Source organism: Medicago sativa, chromosome 5 (assembly GCF_051527215.1).
Source record: "Medicago sativa cultivar Bolivia chromosome 5, Bolivia_mono, whole genome shotgun sequence".
Classification (NCBI taxonomy): Eukaryota; Viridiplantae; Streptophyta; class Magnoliopsida; order Fabales; family Fabaceae; genus Medicago; species Medicago sativa.
The window spans coordinates 6,411,141-6,431,184 of NC_140753.1; the positions used below are offsets into that span (position 1 = coordinate 6,411,141).

The following is a 20,044-nucleotide window of genomic DNA, read 5'->3' on the forward strand; positions in this document are numbered from 1 at the left end:
GGATTTGAATTTTATATAGTTGCTTTTTTAGGATAGGGTGAGGGGTAATGTGAATGCGGGTCCTTTTATTTTCGAGTCCATTTGATTTGTAAACAAATCAAATACTGAAACGGACAAAAATATTTGTTCCATGTTTGATTTAAAAAGTGACCATGGGGTTGGACAAAAAGAGGTGAGGCATTGGTTAAAAATCTAAAATATTGTATCTCACCAAACCATGAGAAAAAAGTTGTCTATGGATAAATTATCAAGATGACAAAAATATCCTTACCTTTTTTTGAAATATTCTCTCTCCGTCTCTCTTATCTCACTCCTCCTTCTCTATTAGTATTTACATTCATAAACATTAATACATATCTATCTATATATATAAAGCGTATTTGTACATGTGCAACAACAATTTTTGCTTGTTTCTATCTCATCTTTTGTAAGTTCACTCATTTATACTTCATATATTGATTTTAAACATCATTTTGACAGGTTCAAACTCATATTTGGTTATTTGCAACTGGACAATCAGCTCCCTCTTACCTTAATGCCTGTGCTCTTGGCACCAGAGCAGACTTCTGATGTGCAACACCCAGTATTCAAGATGACAATTACCATGCAGAATGAGAATAAAGATGGAGTTCTAGTTTACCCATATGTTTATATACGGGTATGTTTCATTGAGTTTGATACTAAGACTTGATCTGATATATTCTTATTTTCTTTGGTAATATAAATTTCAAATATTCAGATAATATTGTTTTATAATCCTTTGAAATTGCTGCACACTCTAGGTAACAGAAAAGTGCTGGAGACTTGATATTCATGAACCTATCATCTGGGCTATTGTGGAGTTCTACAACAATTTACACTTGAATCGCATACCTAAGAGTTCAACAGTCACAGAAGTTGATCCAGAAATACGTTTTGAGTAATATTCTTTTCTCAAAAAAAGAAATAATTCAAGATATTGTTGTTGTTTTTGTTCAGAATTTAGTATATTATATAACTGGCTGCATTTTTGCCTAGATTTTGTATTTTCTCCATCAGCAGCAACCTCCCTTTGTGCTTGTCAATTATGTTATGTGTGCATGTCAATTACATTATATGGGCATGTGTTCTCAATTAATGCATTGGCAATTTGAAGCATGCACTACATTTGTCCTACAAAATGTAACCTTTGTATTTGCACTACATTGGCTGTATAATCTCTCCCTTAGCAGTTGCACTACCTTTGTCCAAAATGTTACCTCTATTTATATCAACGATATTATGTGTATCTTTGACATGCATCTACTATTCATTCAGTACCATTTAGCTCTGTGCAATTTATTTGCTAGTATTTGGTGTACTTGTCGGGAATAATCTTCCTATAATATTTTCTCCCTTTACCTTTGCAGCCTAATAGACGTATCAGAAGTAAGATTGAAGTTGTCACTGGAGACTGCTCCAGGACAAAGACCTCATGGGGTCCTAGGCATTTGGAGTCCTATACTTTCTGCTGTTGGAAATGCCTTCAAGATCCAGGTGAGCTATGCAATCTGTGTAACAATGTCCATAGCTCTATTTCTGGATAAATTATTTCATATTTTTTAATAGATATTACTTGCTTTATTTTAATTTATATAAAAAAAAGTTCATATTGTTGCAATCTCACATTTATTAGAAGTGTGGAAAAAATTGGGTAATGTTGTATGTCTTATGCATCAGTCTTAGATTTGTTTAAATAGAGAGAATGCAAGTAATTCTCTACCTTGAATCAAGAAGAGATTTTAGGAAAAAAGGAAAAACATATCATAAAATAAAAACGGCAAAATTACATAAATAGTCCCTTAACTTAATTTTAGGTAACGTTTTCGTCCTTTATCTTTTTTTTTGTCCCATTTTCGTCCTTTATCTTTTTAAAACATTACACAGTTAGCCTTTAAGTGAATTCTGTTATAAGCTCTGTTTAAAAAAAAAAAAAAAACTACAGTTATCTTCTTCCTCCTTCATGTTATATAGCAAGTACCTGTAACAAAACAACTCAACTCGAAAGTTACAATCATTGGCTTCATCACATACAAAACTCACACATCCAATTTTTTTTTCTGATTCCTTCACTGGCCACTTAAAATGTTTATGTGGGTTAAAACCTCTAATTTGAACAGTGAGGAAAATGGGTCTCAAAAGAGGAAGGAAAATTTGGGGTTGTATGAACACAGATTAAGCAAAACAGATTCAAAATCAATCAAACACAAAGTGATTTAGAGATAAGCAAGGAATCAAAATCGAAACAAACATAAATACTATGTTAAGAATCGCTTTCTTTAAAACAAATTCGTCTTCCTCACTTGCTCAATCTCTCACCTTCCTCGTCTTCTTCCAAAGGGACGAAAATGGTTTTGTCAGATTCTTCATCCTCAATCACGTTTTACTCTTCTTTAGATTCACAATTTCCTCTTCTTCAGAGTCGAGTCTTCACGTTTCATTCTGCACTTTTGTTCTGCTGCTTCTGCGTTTTCAAGTTTCTAATTTTCACGTTCCTGGGTTTTCCAGAAAAGTGTTTCTAATTTGTGTAAAGGATTAAAGGGTAAAAGGGTGATTATGAAAGGGAAAATAGAAAAACAAAACAATAATGTAAATTATGTGTTTTTTTAACAGAAGGATAACAGAAGGGTGACGGAAGGGGAAAATTGAAACTGTTTAAAAAGATAAGGATGAAAATGGGACAAAAAAAAGATAAAGGACTAAAACGTTACCTAAAATTAAGTTAAGGGACTATTTACGTAATTTTGCCAATAAAAACAGATCGAAGATATATTACAGTCACCTAGGAAATTACTCGTTTATTACGATAGGCCATATCAATATTGTTTAATATTCAGATGCAGATTGGGCAGGTAGTGAATAATAGAATGTCCACTTGAGGTTATTGTTTTTGAGTGGAGGAAGTTTAACTTCATATAAAATTAAAAAGCAAACCATTGTTGCAAGGTCAAGTACAGAGTATCGTGCTATGACCCACACTACTTGCAAACTTTTATGGTTGAATTACTTGTTACTAGAGTTGACAATATTTGAATTAGGTCCTATTGAACTTATGTGTGGTTATCAGTTGAAATTGTATCTTTCTTCAAATCCGTTTTTCATGAGGACTAAACACATAGAAGTTGATTGTCACTTTATCAGAGAGAAGATCATTTCTAGCATCATTAAAACCTCTCCGGTGAGCTCCAATAATTAATTAGTTGTTTTTTTGAACAAAATAATTAATTAGTTGTTATCTTTGTCAAATCTCTACGGAGGCCTTAGATTGATTTTAAAACAAGCTGGATGCATTTGATATGTATGTTCCAGCTTGATGGAGAGTGTTAATCAGTCTCTAGCATATAAATTTGCACAACCTGATTGCAAATTGCTAGTCATTGATTCTAAATTAATTATTTTGTTTAAATAAACTATTCTTAACCTAATGGCCAGATTAATGGGCTGAATACAATTATTACAAGTAATGACAAAAATGTTATTTACAATAGTTTTCTTTCAAAAAATAGTTTTCTTGTAATCCTAACATGAATTCATCCCGACATTGTTTTGCAACATGACATTGTAAAATGATGTGACTATCTGTAAATTAATTACACTTAACACTATGACCTATTATTTTAGGTGCATTTGAGGAGAGTAATGCACAGAGACAGATTCATGCGGAAAAGTTCTATCGTTACAGCCATTGGAAACCGTGTTTGGAGAGATTTGATTCACAATCCTTTGCATTTAATATTTTCAGTTGATGTACTGGGTATGACTAGTTCAACCCTCTCTTCTCTTAGCAGAGGATTTGCTGAGCTCTCCACGGATGGACAATTTCTGCAATTACGTGCAAAGCAGGTAAAACACTTTTATCATAATGATTTTGTAATCCCACGTACATCAAGATGACTTGAGTGTTGCAACAGGTTAGATCAAGGAGAATTACTGGGGTTGGGGATGGGATCATGCAAGGAACAGAAGCTCTTGCTCAGGGTGTTGCTTTTGGGGTTTCGGGTGTGGTGAGAAAGCCTGTTGAGAGTGCCCGACAGAATGGTCTCTTAGGATTGGCTCATGGGCTTGGGCGTGCATTTTTAGGTTTCATTGTGCAGCCAGTAAGTGGAGCACTAGATTTTTTTTCGTTGACTGTTGATGGAATTGGTGCAAGTTGTTCCAAGTGCCTGGAAGTTTTCAACAGCAGGACTACCTTCAACAGAATTAGAAATCCTCGGGCTATACGTGCTGATGGGATACTCAGAGAGTATTGTGAGAGAGAAGCTATTGGGCAGGTATGTTAATCAATTGCATCTCTGAGTTTATGAACCGTTTGAGTTTTGTTGTTTTTACAGCTATGCTATGGGGTCACTTCAGAAAAAATAAGTATCCCTCATCACTAAAAACGACTTGTTCTGAGACATGTTATGAAGTTTAATCTTATAACCTACAAGTTATTATGAATTCTTTTGCACTTTATGGATCAGTGACCTTGTGATGGATTCATAAATTTTGTGCTGTGGAGGAAACTCTCACACATCTTCATAAGTCTTTGATGTTAAAATATGACCTACTACTATTAAAAGTTAAAAGTAGGAATATGTATTTTGATTTTTATACAATTTTGGAAACATTGAATGCTTTTCTCATTTCATAATCAAGAGCAGTGATGTGACAGGTCTGTTAGTTGAGGGAGTTAGAGTTAGTTAGATTAAGTGGTGATTGAGATAGTTTGAGAGATAGGCTATTTATTAAAAATGAAGAGATTGGGGAGATTATCTTTTCATTTGATAGTGTCAGTGCCTTTCGGAATAGGGATGTGCAGACCCTGAAACTCTACTTTTAATAAAAGACTAAGGTCCTCTTAGTTGGTATTAAAGCTCCAATCCTGGAGCTACAGGAAAATACTAAGATCCTATTGAGTTGGTAATAAAGCTGCAACCAATAGTATTAATGATGGAGGAGGATTAACACCTGAGACATGTCAGTGAGATTCATCCAGTACCGAAAACTAAAGCAGTGGACTATACCCAACTCAACGGATTTTGAGTATGGAAAAATAGGCTTTGAGAAAGTGGACGGAGATAATGATTAGAATGTTCCATTAGGGGTTGTGATTCTAAGATGATGAGTCCTAACGTATTTGATACAAATAATACATATAGTATTAAGAAAAATAAATAGAATCCTTGCAGGGACATCATTTTGGAACTAAATAATATAGATCATTGCTTCTACCCCTATACACAAACTACACGAGGGAAGAATAATTATACCCTTAGTTTTGGTGCACTCATACTCAATTATATAAACATTATTATGAATGAAGCACAAATAAATTGTGTTTTTTTTCTAACAATACATGCTTTGAACAAACACAGTCAACATAATTTCCTGCCTCCAATTAGAACCATTTCAAGTTGGATAGGGGATTTTGATTTGTTCCTAGTTATCATTTGTATAGCTATGAATAAGTATGAGGTTTATTATGTTCTTTTTTGTGATGAAATTATATTTATATTACATGGAAAGATACGCATCTCTAGTCACTAAAAAAGATTTGCTAAGATATCTGGAGGCTTGTGGTTTTGTGTTTTTTAAAATCTTCTGTCTCTCAGTCTGCTGATTGACTGTATGGTATCTTATGCAACACCTTTTTTTTGTTTGCTATTCTAGATGGTGCTTTACCTTGGAGAGGCAAGTCGGCAGTTTGGCTGTACTGAAATTTTCAAGGAACCTTCAAAGTTTGCATTGTCTGATTATTATGAAGAGCATTTTATTGTGCCTCATCAGAGAATTGTTCTAGTTACCAACAAACGAGTCATGTTGCTGCAGGTTAGTCAAAGAACATAATCATGGAGATTTTGTATTATGTTTCTCATCTTGAAAGTAATTCAACTGCTTTTCCTGCTTAGTGTCTTGCTCCTGACAAGTTGGATAAAAAGCCTTGCAAGATTATGTGGGATGTACCTTGGGATGAGTTGATGGCACTGGAGTTGGCAAAAGCCGGCAGTTCCCAACCCTCTCACTTGATCCTCCATTTGAAACATTTCCGGAGATCTGAGAATTTTGTTAGAGTGATAAAATGCAATAGTGTGGAAGAATTTGAGGGAAGAGAACCCCACGCAGTAAAGATATGTTCGGTAGTGCGTAGAACATGGAAGGCGTATCAGTCCGACAAGAGAAGTTTGATTCTGAAAGTAAGTGATATTTATACTGTGATTCATTTCAGTTTGTTGAACTGAATTTTAATAGAATACTCACTTCCAGGTTCCTTCAAGTCAGAGAAATGTATACTTTTCCTGGACTGAAGTGGATAGAGAACCACGCACCCCAAATAAGGCCATTATTATTTCTAGAGAAATTTCATCATATAGCACTGCATCTGATGACAGGCGATTTGTCAGACACAACATTACTTTTTCCAAGATATGGAGCAGTGAACAAGAATACAAAGGCCGGTGCTCATTATGCAGAAAACAGGTGCTTTACTATTCTCCCTTACACATACTGGGCCGTGAGATTCTAAAACTGAGTTGATTTTTCAAGTATAACAAGCCATTTTATCTTTCAGATCTCCCAAGATTGTGGAATTTGTAGCATTTGGAGGCCTGTGTGTCCAGATGGGTAATTATCATTTTTTTTCTCTTCACTTACTCAACATTGCAGATTGCTAAAAATATTTAGATAGGGATGGTGAAAAGGAGAGAAAATACTTTGGATTGTCTTAAAATTTGGGTTTGAGCCTAACTCTAGGAAGGAGAAAAGCTAGATCATGGAGTGAGAGTTTCCCTGCACGTATAACCACATGGATGGTGAAAAGGAGAGAAAATACTTTGGATTGTCTTAAAATTTGGGTTTGAGCCTAACTCTAGGAAGGAGAAAAGCTAGATCATGGAGTGAGAGTTTCCCTGCACGTATAACCACATACTCTAGGACTGAACATCTGGAGTGTAGCTTGCAAGACTGGGCATCTGAATATTTAGATAGTTTGCAAGAAGGGAACAAATCATTCAAAACCAATCCTAAGAGATTGCCAAAAATATTGTTAAATATTTTGAAGAGATATTGATATTAGGAGATAAGATGTTATTATATATACCACATGAGGGTGGAAATCATGCCAACAAGTTAGAGGCTTAAGAAAATTAAATTATTTATATAAAATTGTATAAATTGACCATGTCCTGGAAATAAGCATTCAGGTAGATAAAAAATGCATCAGATTTTTGTTTTTGAAACTTCTCAAACATGATAGTTGGTACAAAGTGTAAAGGTCGCCGTTCTCTTGGTATATTAAATAAAGAAAAGAAAAAGAAACCTTGACCTCCAATTAAATACCATGTGCTAACCTAAATTAACTGTGGTCTGGAGATATAGAACATTGTGCTTGAGGACGAAGTCTTCACCGTCAGTCTAATAATTATTGAACTTTGAGTTCTATTTTCAACTTAAATAACCATTATACATATATCTCCATTATATTTTATTTAGTTGTAATAGATTGGTTGTTTTTGCCTAACAAATTCTGCCTTTATATTCTATCATTATATGGCTCTATTTGTATAATAGAAAAGAAAGTAATTTCTCCAAAATTACAGAAACGGCATGCCTTTGTACTAGAGATATTTACATAATTGTAAATTTTGTAATGCTAAAACACTTACTTTTCAGGTATACATTTATTGGGGATATTTCTCGTGTTGGCGTCCATCCTCCAAATGTTGCTGCTGTATACCGCAAGATCGATGGATTTTTTGCTCTCCCCATGGGATACGATCTGGTAAGTTATACTTGATGTTAAGATTACAAGTTACTTTTGTCACAACATTCATATGATAAAAATCAAGCTTCATTAGTCCTTTCAGAAAAGGAATAATCCTTGCCTATTCTCCACAATAAATAGAGGAAAACCATGGTAAATATGGAGAAAACTTTCATAACCCCGCTAAATTCTTTAGTTTCAGATACAAAAGTTTCAGGTTCGTTTTTGTATCGTAGGGGTAGGGACATGGAAGCAGCTGGTAAAAGATTACCATACTATCGTCTGTCCGACTAAATCATACAAGTTTTACTCCCTATTTGATGCAACCTACTCCTTCATTGATAGACCCACATCAATTTCACTGAATAATCCGTCTTTACTTGCATGCATAGTAATTTCTCCTATGAGTTATGATAAGAGATGATTGTTTGTAGTTCCCAAGCTCTGTTCAGTTAAGCCAAAAGGGAAAGGAAAAGAAACATGCCTAGCGGAAACATATGCTTAGGAAGGATTATAAAATAGTGAAGAACTTTGAGTGAATATTGAAGGTTAACCCTGCCCGCTCCCTACTCCCAGCAATCAAAATTAGAACATTATGGCTAAACTTGTTAGTGGCAAAAAATAGGTAGATGAGCTAAATGGGGTAAAGTGAAAAGGTTTTAATTTGCACTCATCCCAGTAGTTCTTTTTTTCCACTTAAAGGCTATTGGAGTGGTGAACGTATGTTGAGTAGTGTTTAGTGGTTACTTTCAAATAATTCAGGTTTTGTTATACCGGGTTAAAGTGATTTACATTGCAAATATCATATCGCTCCATTTCTATATACTCAGACATCCAAAATTTTGGAGAGAGAGAGAGAGAGAGAGAGAGAGAGAGATCCTTCAGCTTAAAGTAGGTGGGTATAAGAAACATAGGACCTCCAAAGTAGGGTATGTTTGGTTGTAAGAATAAAGTTTAAAGAGAGAAAGAGGTGTGAATGAGTGTAAGAAGAGAGAGAGATGTGAGAAATTGATGAGATTTTTTTTTGGTAGTGAAAATTGATGAGATTTTATGTAATGTTTGATGTAAGAAAATGCGAGAATAAATAGAGAAGAGAGAAGTACTATAATTTTTTGAATGCATTTAAATACCCTTGTCCACATTGTACCCCTTTTGAGCACCAAGGATAAAAGTGGAAAAGGAAACAAAAAGTGTTGTCTCCAACCATTTCTTCTCATGAATGGAGATAAAGGATTTTTGGTGGACCCCACCTTTTGTAATCCCTGTCTCTCATATTTCTCCTCTACCAAGCAAGAAAATTCCTTCTCTCTTTCCAACCTCTCACCAACTTCTCTCATAACAAACACACCTGTAGTGAAACTTGTGCCACAGTGACAGTTCCCGAACTCAGATTTTAACATTTATGTGATTTCATTTTTGTTGGAATTTTTTCTAGATAGTTGGCTAATATTTTATTTTTGTGGAGGGGTTGTGGGGGATACATTTTTTTGTCACTCGAGTGTTATGCTATTTTCGTGCGAGATAAAGAAACTGTTTGGGGATTATAACAATAAATTGTTCTCAAGTGTTGACAAAGAAATATGTTTTCCTCAACCAACAGAGATGTTTCATATCTGTAACCAAGGAGAGATATTTTTGTTGGAATATATGAAATATCTTCGATACTATGTTAGAAAGTTTTAGTTTATTTATTTAAAGGGGGAGCCTTGGCGCAACGGTAAAGTTGTTGTCACGTGGCTGAAAGGTCACAGGTTCAAGTCCATAATGGTGGGACCCCCTCTCGAACCCTGCATATGCGGGAGCTTTAGTGCATCGGGCTGCCCTCTTTATTTTTTTTAAGTTTCTAATCTTTGATTATCTCCTAATTAGTTTTCTGGTGGTTTGTTCTTCGGCACAAAGGTTGATTGTTCTAGCGTTCGTTGTTGGTTTGTCCAATATATTTTTTAGGTTTGATTGTGTTAGGTATTATATTTTCTCTTTTAAAGAGTATATTTGTATTAAGTTTAAAGATTAGTAAGCTTTAACTTGAGCAGGAGTGTTAGAATATGTAAGAAAATATCTTAAAATATTTTGTTTTGTTTTGAAGTCTTCTAGTTTGGGCTTTAGCTTTTGTAAGTGTTGGCTTTAGTATAAGTGTACGGTTTGCCTACTATTCATAAAATTCGGAAGTTGTTTCTTCACTTGGAGTTTGGTGGTTTGTTCTTAGGCATGAACTTTATTGGCTGATCATTCTGGTGTTCACCATAGGTTTATCCAAGATATCTTTTTGGGTCTACTACTTATGTATGGTTTTATATTTTCTCTTACAAAAGGAGGTATATTTGTAATAAACTTGAAACTTTGTCAGCTTTAACTTGAAGGGGGGTGTTTGAATATATGGAATATTTCGGACTATTTTTTATATTATAAAGTGTTTTAGTTTATCTCCTAGGATCAGTTTTAATTTTAGAATATCTTAGTTTATTTTGTAGGATTAGTTTCTGTTACTTGGTTATTATCATAATTTTTTTTTCCTCGAGTATCCTAGTTATTTAGGATTAGGAGTCTTGTATATCATATATAATTATAAAGGAGTTATTATTATTTAGGTCTTTTATCAAATTAGTATCCATTTGTTATGGTCGTAGTTCGTATTGTTTCTCTTCTTCTCTTATTTGAAACCTGTAACTTCAAGGTTTGTTGTGATATTTCTTTGTTAAGTAAAGAATATGATTGGGGGGTTAAAATAAAATGAACCATTCTAAGTGGTTGATAAAGAAATACTTTGCCCTCAACAGTCGAAGAGAGGTTTTCATCATTTAAACACAATTTGTCTTCCAATCAGTCGATGGCTGATAATTGTACACTTGGTTTTTAAATGAAATGAGTCTGGCTACACCATTGGATGTGTTACACAATAATCAATCACGTAGGCACTTTGACAATGGATTATTTAACTGCCCCTACAATCGGTTGTTTTTCTGTTGTGTTGTTCCAAATGTTTGTGCTAGTAAACAATGCTAATCATGATTTGAGTAGACTTTAGGTTTCATGTCACACAACCTAAGAACAGTTTGACACCCTCTGCAGGTATGGAGAAATTGCTTAGAAGACTATGTCAGTCCAGTGTCAATTTGGCACCCACGGGCACCAGATGGATTTGTGTCGCCTGGATGTGTTGCTGTTGCTGGCTATATGGAACCAGAACCTGATCTTGTTCACTGTATTGCTGAGTCCCTGGTTGAGGAAACACAGTTTGAAGATCAAAAGGTTTGGTCTGCACCTGATTCATATCCATGGACCTGTAACATCTATCAAGTACAGAGTGATGCTCTGCATTTTGTGGCTCTACGACAAACCAAGGAAGAATCTGACTGGAAGCCCAAGAGGGTCCGTGATGGCCCTCACGCTCAGTTGCAATCACCGTAGTATGATATTTGTCTTAATCTCCCTGGAGCTTCTGTATCTGTGTATGTGCCTTTCTGAAGATGACAATACTAATGCATACAAACAAAAAGAAGACAGTAATGCAAGGCGGAAGCTTTGTTTTTCTTGTGATTATGACTTCTTTACAGTATGCCACATTGATTGACCATGAATGTGTATAATGCAGTGTACGTATATTCTATCTGATTCACTGATTCGTTCTGTGATATATGTTGTTTGCTTGCTACACCAGAAAAGCACCAAGTGGTAACTTCGAAACGCCCACATGCAAATTATCCATTTATATCCTTGTGTTGCTGATGTGTGGTCTGCAAAGACTCTTTTGGCTTTTTATTTTTGATAAGCCACATGTGGGACAACTGGGGCCCACTCGCTAAAGATTTGGCTGATTTGTGGCACGTGATTTGAACATTATGTTTCCTGGCTGGAGTGGCAGTTTATTTGATTGTGTATAATAAGTTTTGGGTGGGATTTAGCATGGGAAAGCAAAGTTTTTTCCCACCATGGGAAAGTTGAATTTTTACCACTAGATTAAAAGAAGAACATGCTATTATCATGCACTCTCTACATTGGATTTTTTATACTATCTTCCCTAACCATTCTCTCTCATCTCTCACCCACCACAACATCAAGCTCACGGTCCCAACTCTCCTCCACACTCTTCTCATTCTTCTGAAACACCATTGTTGTCATCCCTAGTAACTTTAGCCTTGGACTTTTCAAGCAACACCGGCTTAAAATAAAACCTAAAGAAAAACCAAGCACTCCAAATGCTATCAACACGCCTTAAGCAAACTCTCAGTCTCATAACCACCTTGAGTACCAAGTCCAACATCCATAATATAACAAGGATCAGAATTCCACGGCTGCGGCACCGAAAGGGGTAAATTGATATCGGGCGGATGCGAAAGTATAACCTGTCTATTCATCTCTAAATCAAGTTCATCATGAGAACATCCACTTGAATCCATTGACAAAATTGTTGACGAATCGGGAAAGAAAGTAAAGAAATTCAGAAGAATGAGAAGAGTATGGAGGAGAGCTGGGACCGTGAGCTTGATGTTGTGGTGGGTGAGAGATGAGAGAGAATGGTTAGGGAAGATAGTATAAAAAATCCAGTGTAGAGAGTGCATGATAATAGCATGTTCTTCTTTTAATCTAGTGGTAAAAATTCAACTTTCCCATGGTGGGAAAAAACTTTGCTTTCCCATGCTAAATCCCACCTAAGTTTTTGTGCGGTTTTCTTTTCTTGGTTAACTGTAACACCCCGTTCTCCCAACAACGTAATATTAATTATTATAATCAGAGTAATCACACAACGGAGTGTCACACTACTTTTCAAAAATTCATAAATAGAAAATATCTATTTATTTAAGACCAACATAAAGAATCTTAATAAACCGCAGCGGAATAATTCTTTAAAAATATAGTTTCAACCAAAATTCAACATCAATGAAAATCTTGGCACATAGGCCCCAACATAAATCAACTTTATTTTCAACAACGATAAACTGTAATAGCAAGTCTTTTCCAAAATATGTGATACATAAAAGAAATGAGAAGACATTCGCAACGATTTCCCCATCCTAGTATGTATCAGAGCCCTAGACACTTGAGCCGACCAAATCTACAAGTCATCAGTACCTGCACATTACCCACGGTCGAGGCAACATATACGCAGAAGGGGTGAGAAACTTATCCAATAATAATAATATATAATTCATCAAATTAATGAAAACAACAAAGCATATCACAACAGGCATCATTAATAATGTATTTAAATAAACACATAGGCAACGACATAATTATTTTCGGCAACAAGGTACAGCAACAACAACAACAACAACGTTATCCACAACGACACCGACAACTCGACAATGCGACAACGACAACAACTCGACAATGCTACAACGACAACAACAACCCAACAATGCTACGACAACAACAACTAATGCATCATGCAGGTGGTACCAATCTACGCGCGTTGAATGCTAAGCATTCCAGGGCATAAGCCCCCAACGATTTGGATGGTTAAAGCATCCCAGGGCATAAGCCCCCAACAGGTGAATGATAAACATTCCAGGGCATAAGCCCCCAACAAAACATGAGTATGCATATGGACTCGACTTGTGTATATCAACATACAACTTCAACAACGACTACAACAACAACATATGTGCCTACAACAATTATGACACACTCCCCAACTTCGACATCAGATGATACAACGACATCAACAACGGAAATCAAACAACATAGCATATATATAAATCAATTACATTCATCTCTAAGTCTAAAACATCCTTCAAAAGCAATTAAGTTTTGATCAATAGGACATAAGTCAAATACCCATAAAACACCTCAACTAAGTCCCTAACACTTAAGTTTGAAGTTGGGAAACCAACCATATGTTTTTGGACTATCTTGGGATTAGTTATGCTAAGTTTTCTTAAAGTTTTCTGAAGATCCACTTGGACTATTTTTATCATAACTCAAAATCTACAAATCTTTTCCACTCCAAACCAAGGCCATTTTAAAGCTAACTTAATTATCTACAACTTTCATGTTTACACCTAAGGCCAGTTCAAAACAGAAACGGGTGAAAAAGACGCAAGAACACGAAACAGGGGAATGCTGTCACTATTACATCGTACTACGATGGAATGCATCGTACTACGATGGGATACACTGAAAAAGTCTTGTTTGCTGCTGGAAAAATCGTAGTACGATTTCCCAGCATCGTACTACGATGGAACATGGACAGTTCTACGGAAACAGACCAGTTTTCACTCCAAAAACCCCAATTTCATCAACCCAAACCCTAAATTTGATCCCATAATCACCCAAATTGTTTTAGAAACATGTTTACAGGTTTATTAGACAACATAGGGGATAAAACAACATATAATCATGCAATTCAACAACAAGTTTCATCATAATTCATCATCTAACATAACTTCTCAAACCCTAAAAACCAAGAACAACAAATTCATAAATTTTCAAATTATATACCATGATTATTGAAAGGAATCCCACCCTTACCTTATCTCAGCAAATTCTACAGCAAAAAACGATTGGATTCTCTCTTCCTAGCTCTTCTCCTAGCTTTCTCTTGGTTCTTCTCCTTTTTCTCTCCAAAAACCAGTTTTTCTATTGTTTGTACGTGAAACTGTTTATCTCTGCTTCTCTTTCTTTTTCTCCCAAAAATATAACTTCTTTCTTTTCATTTAACTCCCACTAAACTCTCATAATTACTAATTAACTCCCATTAACCAAAATATTAATATTTTACTCCTATTTTTATTTCTCCTAATATTTCCACAAATAATAAAGCCATATAAAATTATATAAAACACTCAAACATCCACTAAAAATAATATAATAAAAATGGGGCGTTACAACTCTCCCCAACTTATAGAATTTCGTCCTCGAAATATTACCTCAAGCAAACAACTCAGGATATGACTCCTGCATCTTACTTTCCAACTCCCAAGTAAGATTTTCACCAGTTGCTCCTCCCCAAACAACCCTCACTAGAGGTATCTCCTTGCCTCTCAACGTCTTCACCTTGCGATCATCAATCCTCAAAGGTAAAGTCTCCACCGTAAGGTTGTCTCTAACTTGCACATCATCTCTAGGAATAACATGTGAAGGATCCGCTACATGTAACACCCCGTTTTCCCAACGTAAAAATTTCATAACAATTATCAGAGTGTTTCATCACAAAACGGAATGTCACATTTCTAAAAATCATACATAGAATAATTTAATATTTATCCTTCAAAATTCAATCAACAATTAGTTAATACTTTGCAGCGGAATTATTCATCATCTAAAATAGTCTTTGGCACGCAGGCCTTATCATAAAAGTCTCATAAATCTTAGTTCAAAAATAATTCTTAAACTTCAAAAGCAATACGTAAAGGAACAGAAAATAGTATTAAAATCCCCATCCCGTTACGTATCAGAGCACCTAAGGACACAGTGAGAGATAGTCACCCACGACCGCAGCTAATCTTGATTACCTGCAAGTTACCCATACGAAGAGCAACATTTTCAAGCAGAAGGGGTGAGATTTCTCAAACAATAATATTAAGCTTATAAATCATAAATTACATTTAACAACTTAAATATCATTAGCATATCTTAAACTTCATTAACTAGCATCATTAATCTCCTACATTAGTCATATACTTCATCTTATATCATCTTAATCATAGACATAAACATCATCATATAACATCAGTTACTAATCATAAACATCGTCACATATATTAATCACAAACATCATCACATATCGTCAAATATTAATCATAAACATCATAGCATTATCAAACATAGCATTATCATAACAACTTCATAATCAATTCATGGTCAGCTTCATAATCAATCATCAACATCAACTTCGTATTCAAATTATAAATCAATCTTAACAACTTGACATCTTAACCTCTTGACAACTCGACATCTTAACCTCTTAACAATTCGACATCTTAACCTCTTAACAATTCGACATCTTAACCTCTTAACAACTCTACTCGACTATGCAACTTCAACTTCTTAAAATCATCTTAAATCATCTTGATATGCACATGCATGTGGTACCAATCAACAACATAAATGAGCGTAATTAGGCTCTTCAACGTATGAGCATAAAGCTGCCGGGCTTAAAGCCCCCAACGTAGTTTGAGCACAAGGCTGCCGGGCCTAAAGCCCCCAACTTTAATGAGCACAAGGCTGCCGGGCCTAAAGCCCCCAACTTTAATGAGCACAAAGGCTGCCGGGCCTAAAGCCCCCAACTTTAATGAGCACAAGGCTGCCGGGCCTAAAGCCCCCAACTTTAATGAGCACAAAGGCTGCCGGGCCTAAAGCCCCCAACTTTAATGAGTATGCAATGGACTCAATCTTCCTACAACTTGAACAACTTGAACATCATGAACATCTTATATGACCCCAATAATTTGGACGACATCTTACAACTTTACAACTTAGACCGACATTTACAACTTATGACATTAATGGTCAACAACAGCAAACAGCAACAAGTGCAGCATATAACAACTCTTATATAACACATCTTTAAATCACACAACTTCAAATAACACGTCTTTATATAACTCATCTTTAAATTACACATCTTTAAATCACACATCTTCAAATAGTACATCTTTAAATCATACATCTTCCGATAGCACATAAATTACACATCGTTAAATAATACATCGATTAAATTTCATTGCCACTGTTTTCTATCTAATTCCAGTGCTGCTACATGTATCTATTTTATTCCACTTAATTCTATTAATTCCATTACTCTATATTGTAAACTTTGAATTGGAATAGACAATAGCCATCACAGCAATGACTTTCATAAACGTTAACCACCAATTAATTATGACCCTAAGACCAAGAGCTAAAATATCACTCATATATATATATATACACTGTGTGCACTTGAATTACAAAGTGGTACCAAGTCACAAAATAAATATCTTCCTAATCAACAAATTATAAATAAATCATTTAATAATTAGCCACTCTTTAAAATATGGATCTTATAATACATAGTTGCATATGTATGCATATAAAGTATACGGCTTCTATAGCTGAAACCGTGCCTACTCATTGGTGATGATATAATTAATAACTCATAAAATAGTTGCTTTTGTACAGTAAACCGAAGGCATATGCAAAGAAACGAAGAAGATATATATTCAATTCATAACTCATTCGAGGAAATTAAAACCAACAGACAATATAAAACCCAAAAATTAATATGCCACAGGAAGGTTAAAAGGTATGAAGATTCACTTTTACTCATATATTTCAAACCACATCGTAATCATATATAAATCACGAAATCAATATGAAACATCACAATTAAAAAAATCGGCAATTGAACTTAGAATCACAACAACACAAATGGACACAAATTTATTCATAGATTGATCAAAAGAATAAGAAAACAATGAAAATTAACAACCTTTCACTACCCTTTATGAGTACACAACCCTTATGATGAATAAGACTCCCCCTTACATCAATTCAGCAGTTTTCCATCATCTAATCATCAATTCTCACTCAAACCCTAATTTCTCATAATCTCACAAACTCATCCTAAAACATGTTAGTTGCAATCTAATGATCTACATACTTAATATTAGTGAAAGATGGTCTCACCCTTACCTTAGATTGTTTTTCTGAAATCAAAAGCAGCGTTCTTCGTTCCTAGGGTTCTCTCTCTCTGAGTTCTCCTCTTTCTCCTCTTTCTCCAAAAAGCGGTTTAACGTAAAAACTCTTTCTAACCTAAGCTTCTTTATTTATAATACTAATCACTCTTCCTAAATCTATTTAGGCCCAATAACTTATTCTTATTTCTATTCTAACCTCCAATTTTACTTACACTAATAATTCTCGTATTCTAATAAATAATAGAATAATGCCACATAAAAAAATACTAACACCTCATATATATAAATAAATCACGTAAATAGATTCTAACTTAATAAAAAAATAATTAAATAAAAGGAGGGCGTTACAACTCTCCCCAACTTAAAAGAATTTCGTCCTCGAAATTCAAAGCACAAGAAAAAATAAATTTAGTTATTGCTTCTTCAAACAAAACACAAAACCACATCAAAATCAGTTAAACATGATCACGTAATAAAACATAACTACTAACTAGAAAACATGACGACACGACACAACGACTCATCTACTTGGCCGGACGGACCGACCTGCTCTGATACCAATTGTAACACCCCGTTTTCCCAACGTAAAAATTTCATAACAATTATCAGAGTGTTTCATCACAAAACGGAATGTCACATTTCTAAAAATCATACATAGAATAATTTAATATTTATCCTTCAAAATTCAATCAACAATTAGTTAATACTTTGCAGCGGAATTATTCATCATCTAAAATAGTCTTTGGCACGCAGGCCTTATCATAAAAGTCTCATAAATCTTAGTTCAAAAATAATTCTTAAACTTCAAAAGCAATACGTAAAGGAACAGAAAATAGTATTAAAATCCCCATCCCGTTACGTATCAGAGCACCTAAGGACACAGTGAGAGATAGTCACCCACGACCGCAGCTAATCTTGATTACCTGCAAGTTACCCATACGAAGAGCAACATTTTCAAGCAGAAGGGGTGAGATTTCTCAAACAATAATATTAAGCTTATAAATCATAAATTACATTTAACAACTTAAATATCATTAGCATATCTTAAACTTCATTAACTAGCATCATTAATCTCCTACATTAGTCATATACTTCATCTTATATCATCTTAATCATAGACATAAACATCATCATATAACATCAGTTACTAATCATAAACATCGTCACATATATTAATCACAAACATCATCACATATCGTCAAATATTAATCATAAACATCATAGCATTATCAAACATAGCATTATCATAACAACTTCATAATCAATTCATGGTCAGCTTCACAATCAATCATCAACATCAACTTCGTATTCAAATTATAAATCAATCTTAACAACTTGACATCTTAACCTCTTGACAACTCGACATCTTAACCTCTTAACAATTCGACATCTTAACCTCTTAACAATTCGACATCTTAACCTCTTAACAACTCTACTCGACTATGCAACTTCAACTTCTTAAAATCATCTTAAATCATCTTGATATGCACATGCATGTGGTACCAATCAACAACATAAATGAGCGTAATTAGGCTCTTCAACGTATGAGCATAAAGCTGCCGGGCTTAAAGCCCCCAACGTAGTTTGAGCACAAGGCTGCCGGGCCTAAAGCCCCCAACTTTAATGAGCACAAGGCTGCCGGGCCTAAAGCCCCCAACTTTAATGAGCACAAAGGCTGCCGGGCCTAAAGCCCCCAACTTTAATGAGCACAAGGCTGCCGGGCCTAAAGCCCCCAACTTTAATGAGCACAAGGCTGCCGGGCCTAAAGCCCCCAACTTTAATGAGCACAAAGGCTGTCGGGCCTAAAGCCCCCAACTTTAATGAGCACAAGGCTGCCGGGCCTAAAGCCCCCAACTTTAATGAGCACAAAGGCTGCCGGGCCTAAAGCCCCCAACTTTAATGAGTATGCAATGGACTCAATCTTCCTACAACTTGAACAACTTGAACATCATGAACATCTTATATGACCCCAATAATTTGGACGACATCTTACAACTTTACAACTTAGACCGACATTTACAACTTATGACATTAATGGTCAACAACAGCAAACAGCAACAAGTGCAGCATATAACAACTCTTATATAACACATCTTTAAATCACACAACTTCAAATAACACGTCTTTATATAACTCATCTTTAAATTACACATCTTTAAATCACACATCTTCAAATAGTACATCTTTAAATCATACATCTTCCGATAGCACATAAATTACACATCGTTAAATAATACATCGATTAAATTTCATTGCCACTGTTTTCTATCTAATTCCAGTGCTGCTACATGTATCTATTTTATTCCACTTAATTCTATTAATTCCATTACTCTATATTGTAAACTTTGAATTGGAATAGACAATAGCCATCACAGCAATGACTTTCATAAACGTTAACCACCAATTAATTATGACCCTAAGACCAAGAGCTAAAATATCACTCATATATATATATATACACTGTGTGCACTTGAATTACAAAGTGGTACCAAGTCACAAAATAAATATCTTCCTAATCAACAAATTATAAATAAATCATTTAATAATTAGCCACTCTTTAAAATATGGATCTTATAATACATAGTTGCATATGTATGCATATAAAGTATACGGCTTCTATAGCTGAAACCGTGCCTACTCATTGGTGATGATATAATTAATAACTCAT

General features: G+C 34.8%; 1 protein-coding gene across 10 annotated transcripts in view; it reads left to right on the forward strand.

Annotated features, from left to right (window-relative positions):
• Positions 1-11,443, forward strand: part of LOC146919537 (pleckstrin homology (PH) domain-containing protein) — a 56,240-nt gene extending 44,797 nt beyond the window's left edge. For all 10 annotated transcript variants that reach the window (XM_085712973.1, XM_085712972.1, XM_085712963.1 and 7 more), the window contains 11 exons: positions 481-658; positions 783-919; positions 1,389-1,515; positions 3,640-3,861; positions 3,930-4,289; positions 5,671-5,829; positions 5,910-6,194; positions 6,265-6,477; positions 6,569-6,621; positions 7,669-7,777; positions 10,829-11,443. In XM_085712973.1, the coding sequence (XP_085569099.1) occupies positions 481-658; positions 783-919; positions 1,389-1,515; positions 3,640-3,861; positions 3,930-4,289; positions 5,671-5,829; positions 5,910-6,194; positions 6,265-6,477; positions 6,569-6,621; positions 7,669-7,777; positions 10,829-11,167 (2,182 nt within the window). In that variant the 3' untranslated portion in view covers positions 11,168-11,443. The remainder of the gene's footprint in view (positions 1-480; positions 659-782; positions 920-1,388; positions 1,516-3,639; positions 3,862-3,929; positions 4,290-5,670; positions 5,830-5,909; positions 6,195-6,264; positions 6,478-6,568; positions 6,622-7,668; positions 7,778-10,828) is intronic.
• Positions 11,444-20,044: the final 8,601 nt, after the last annotated feature.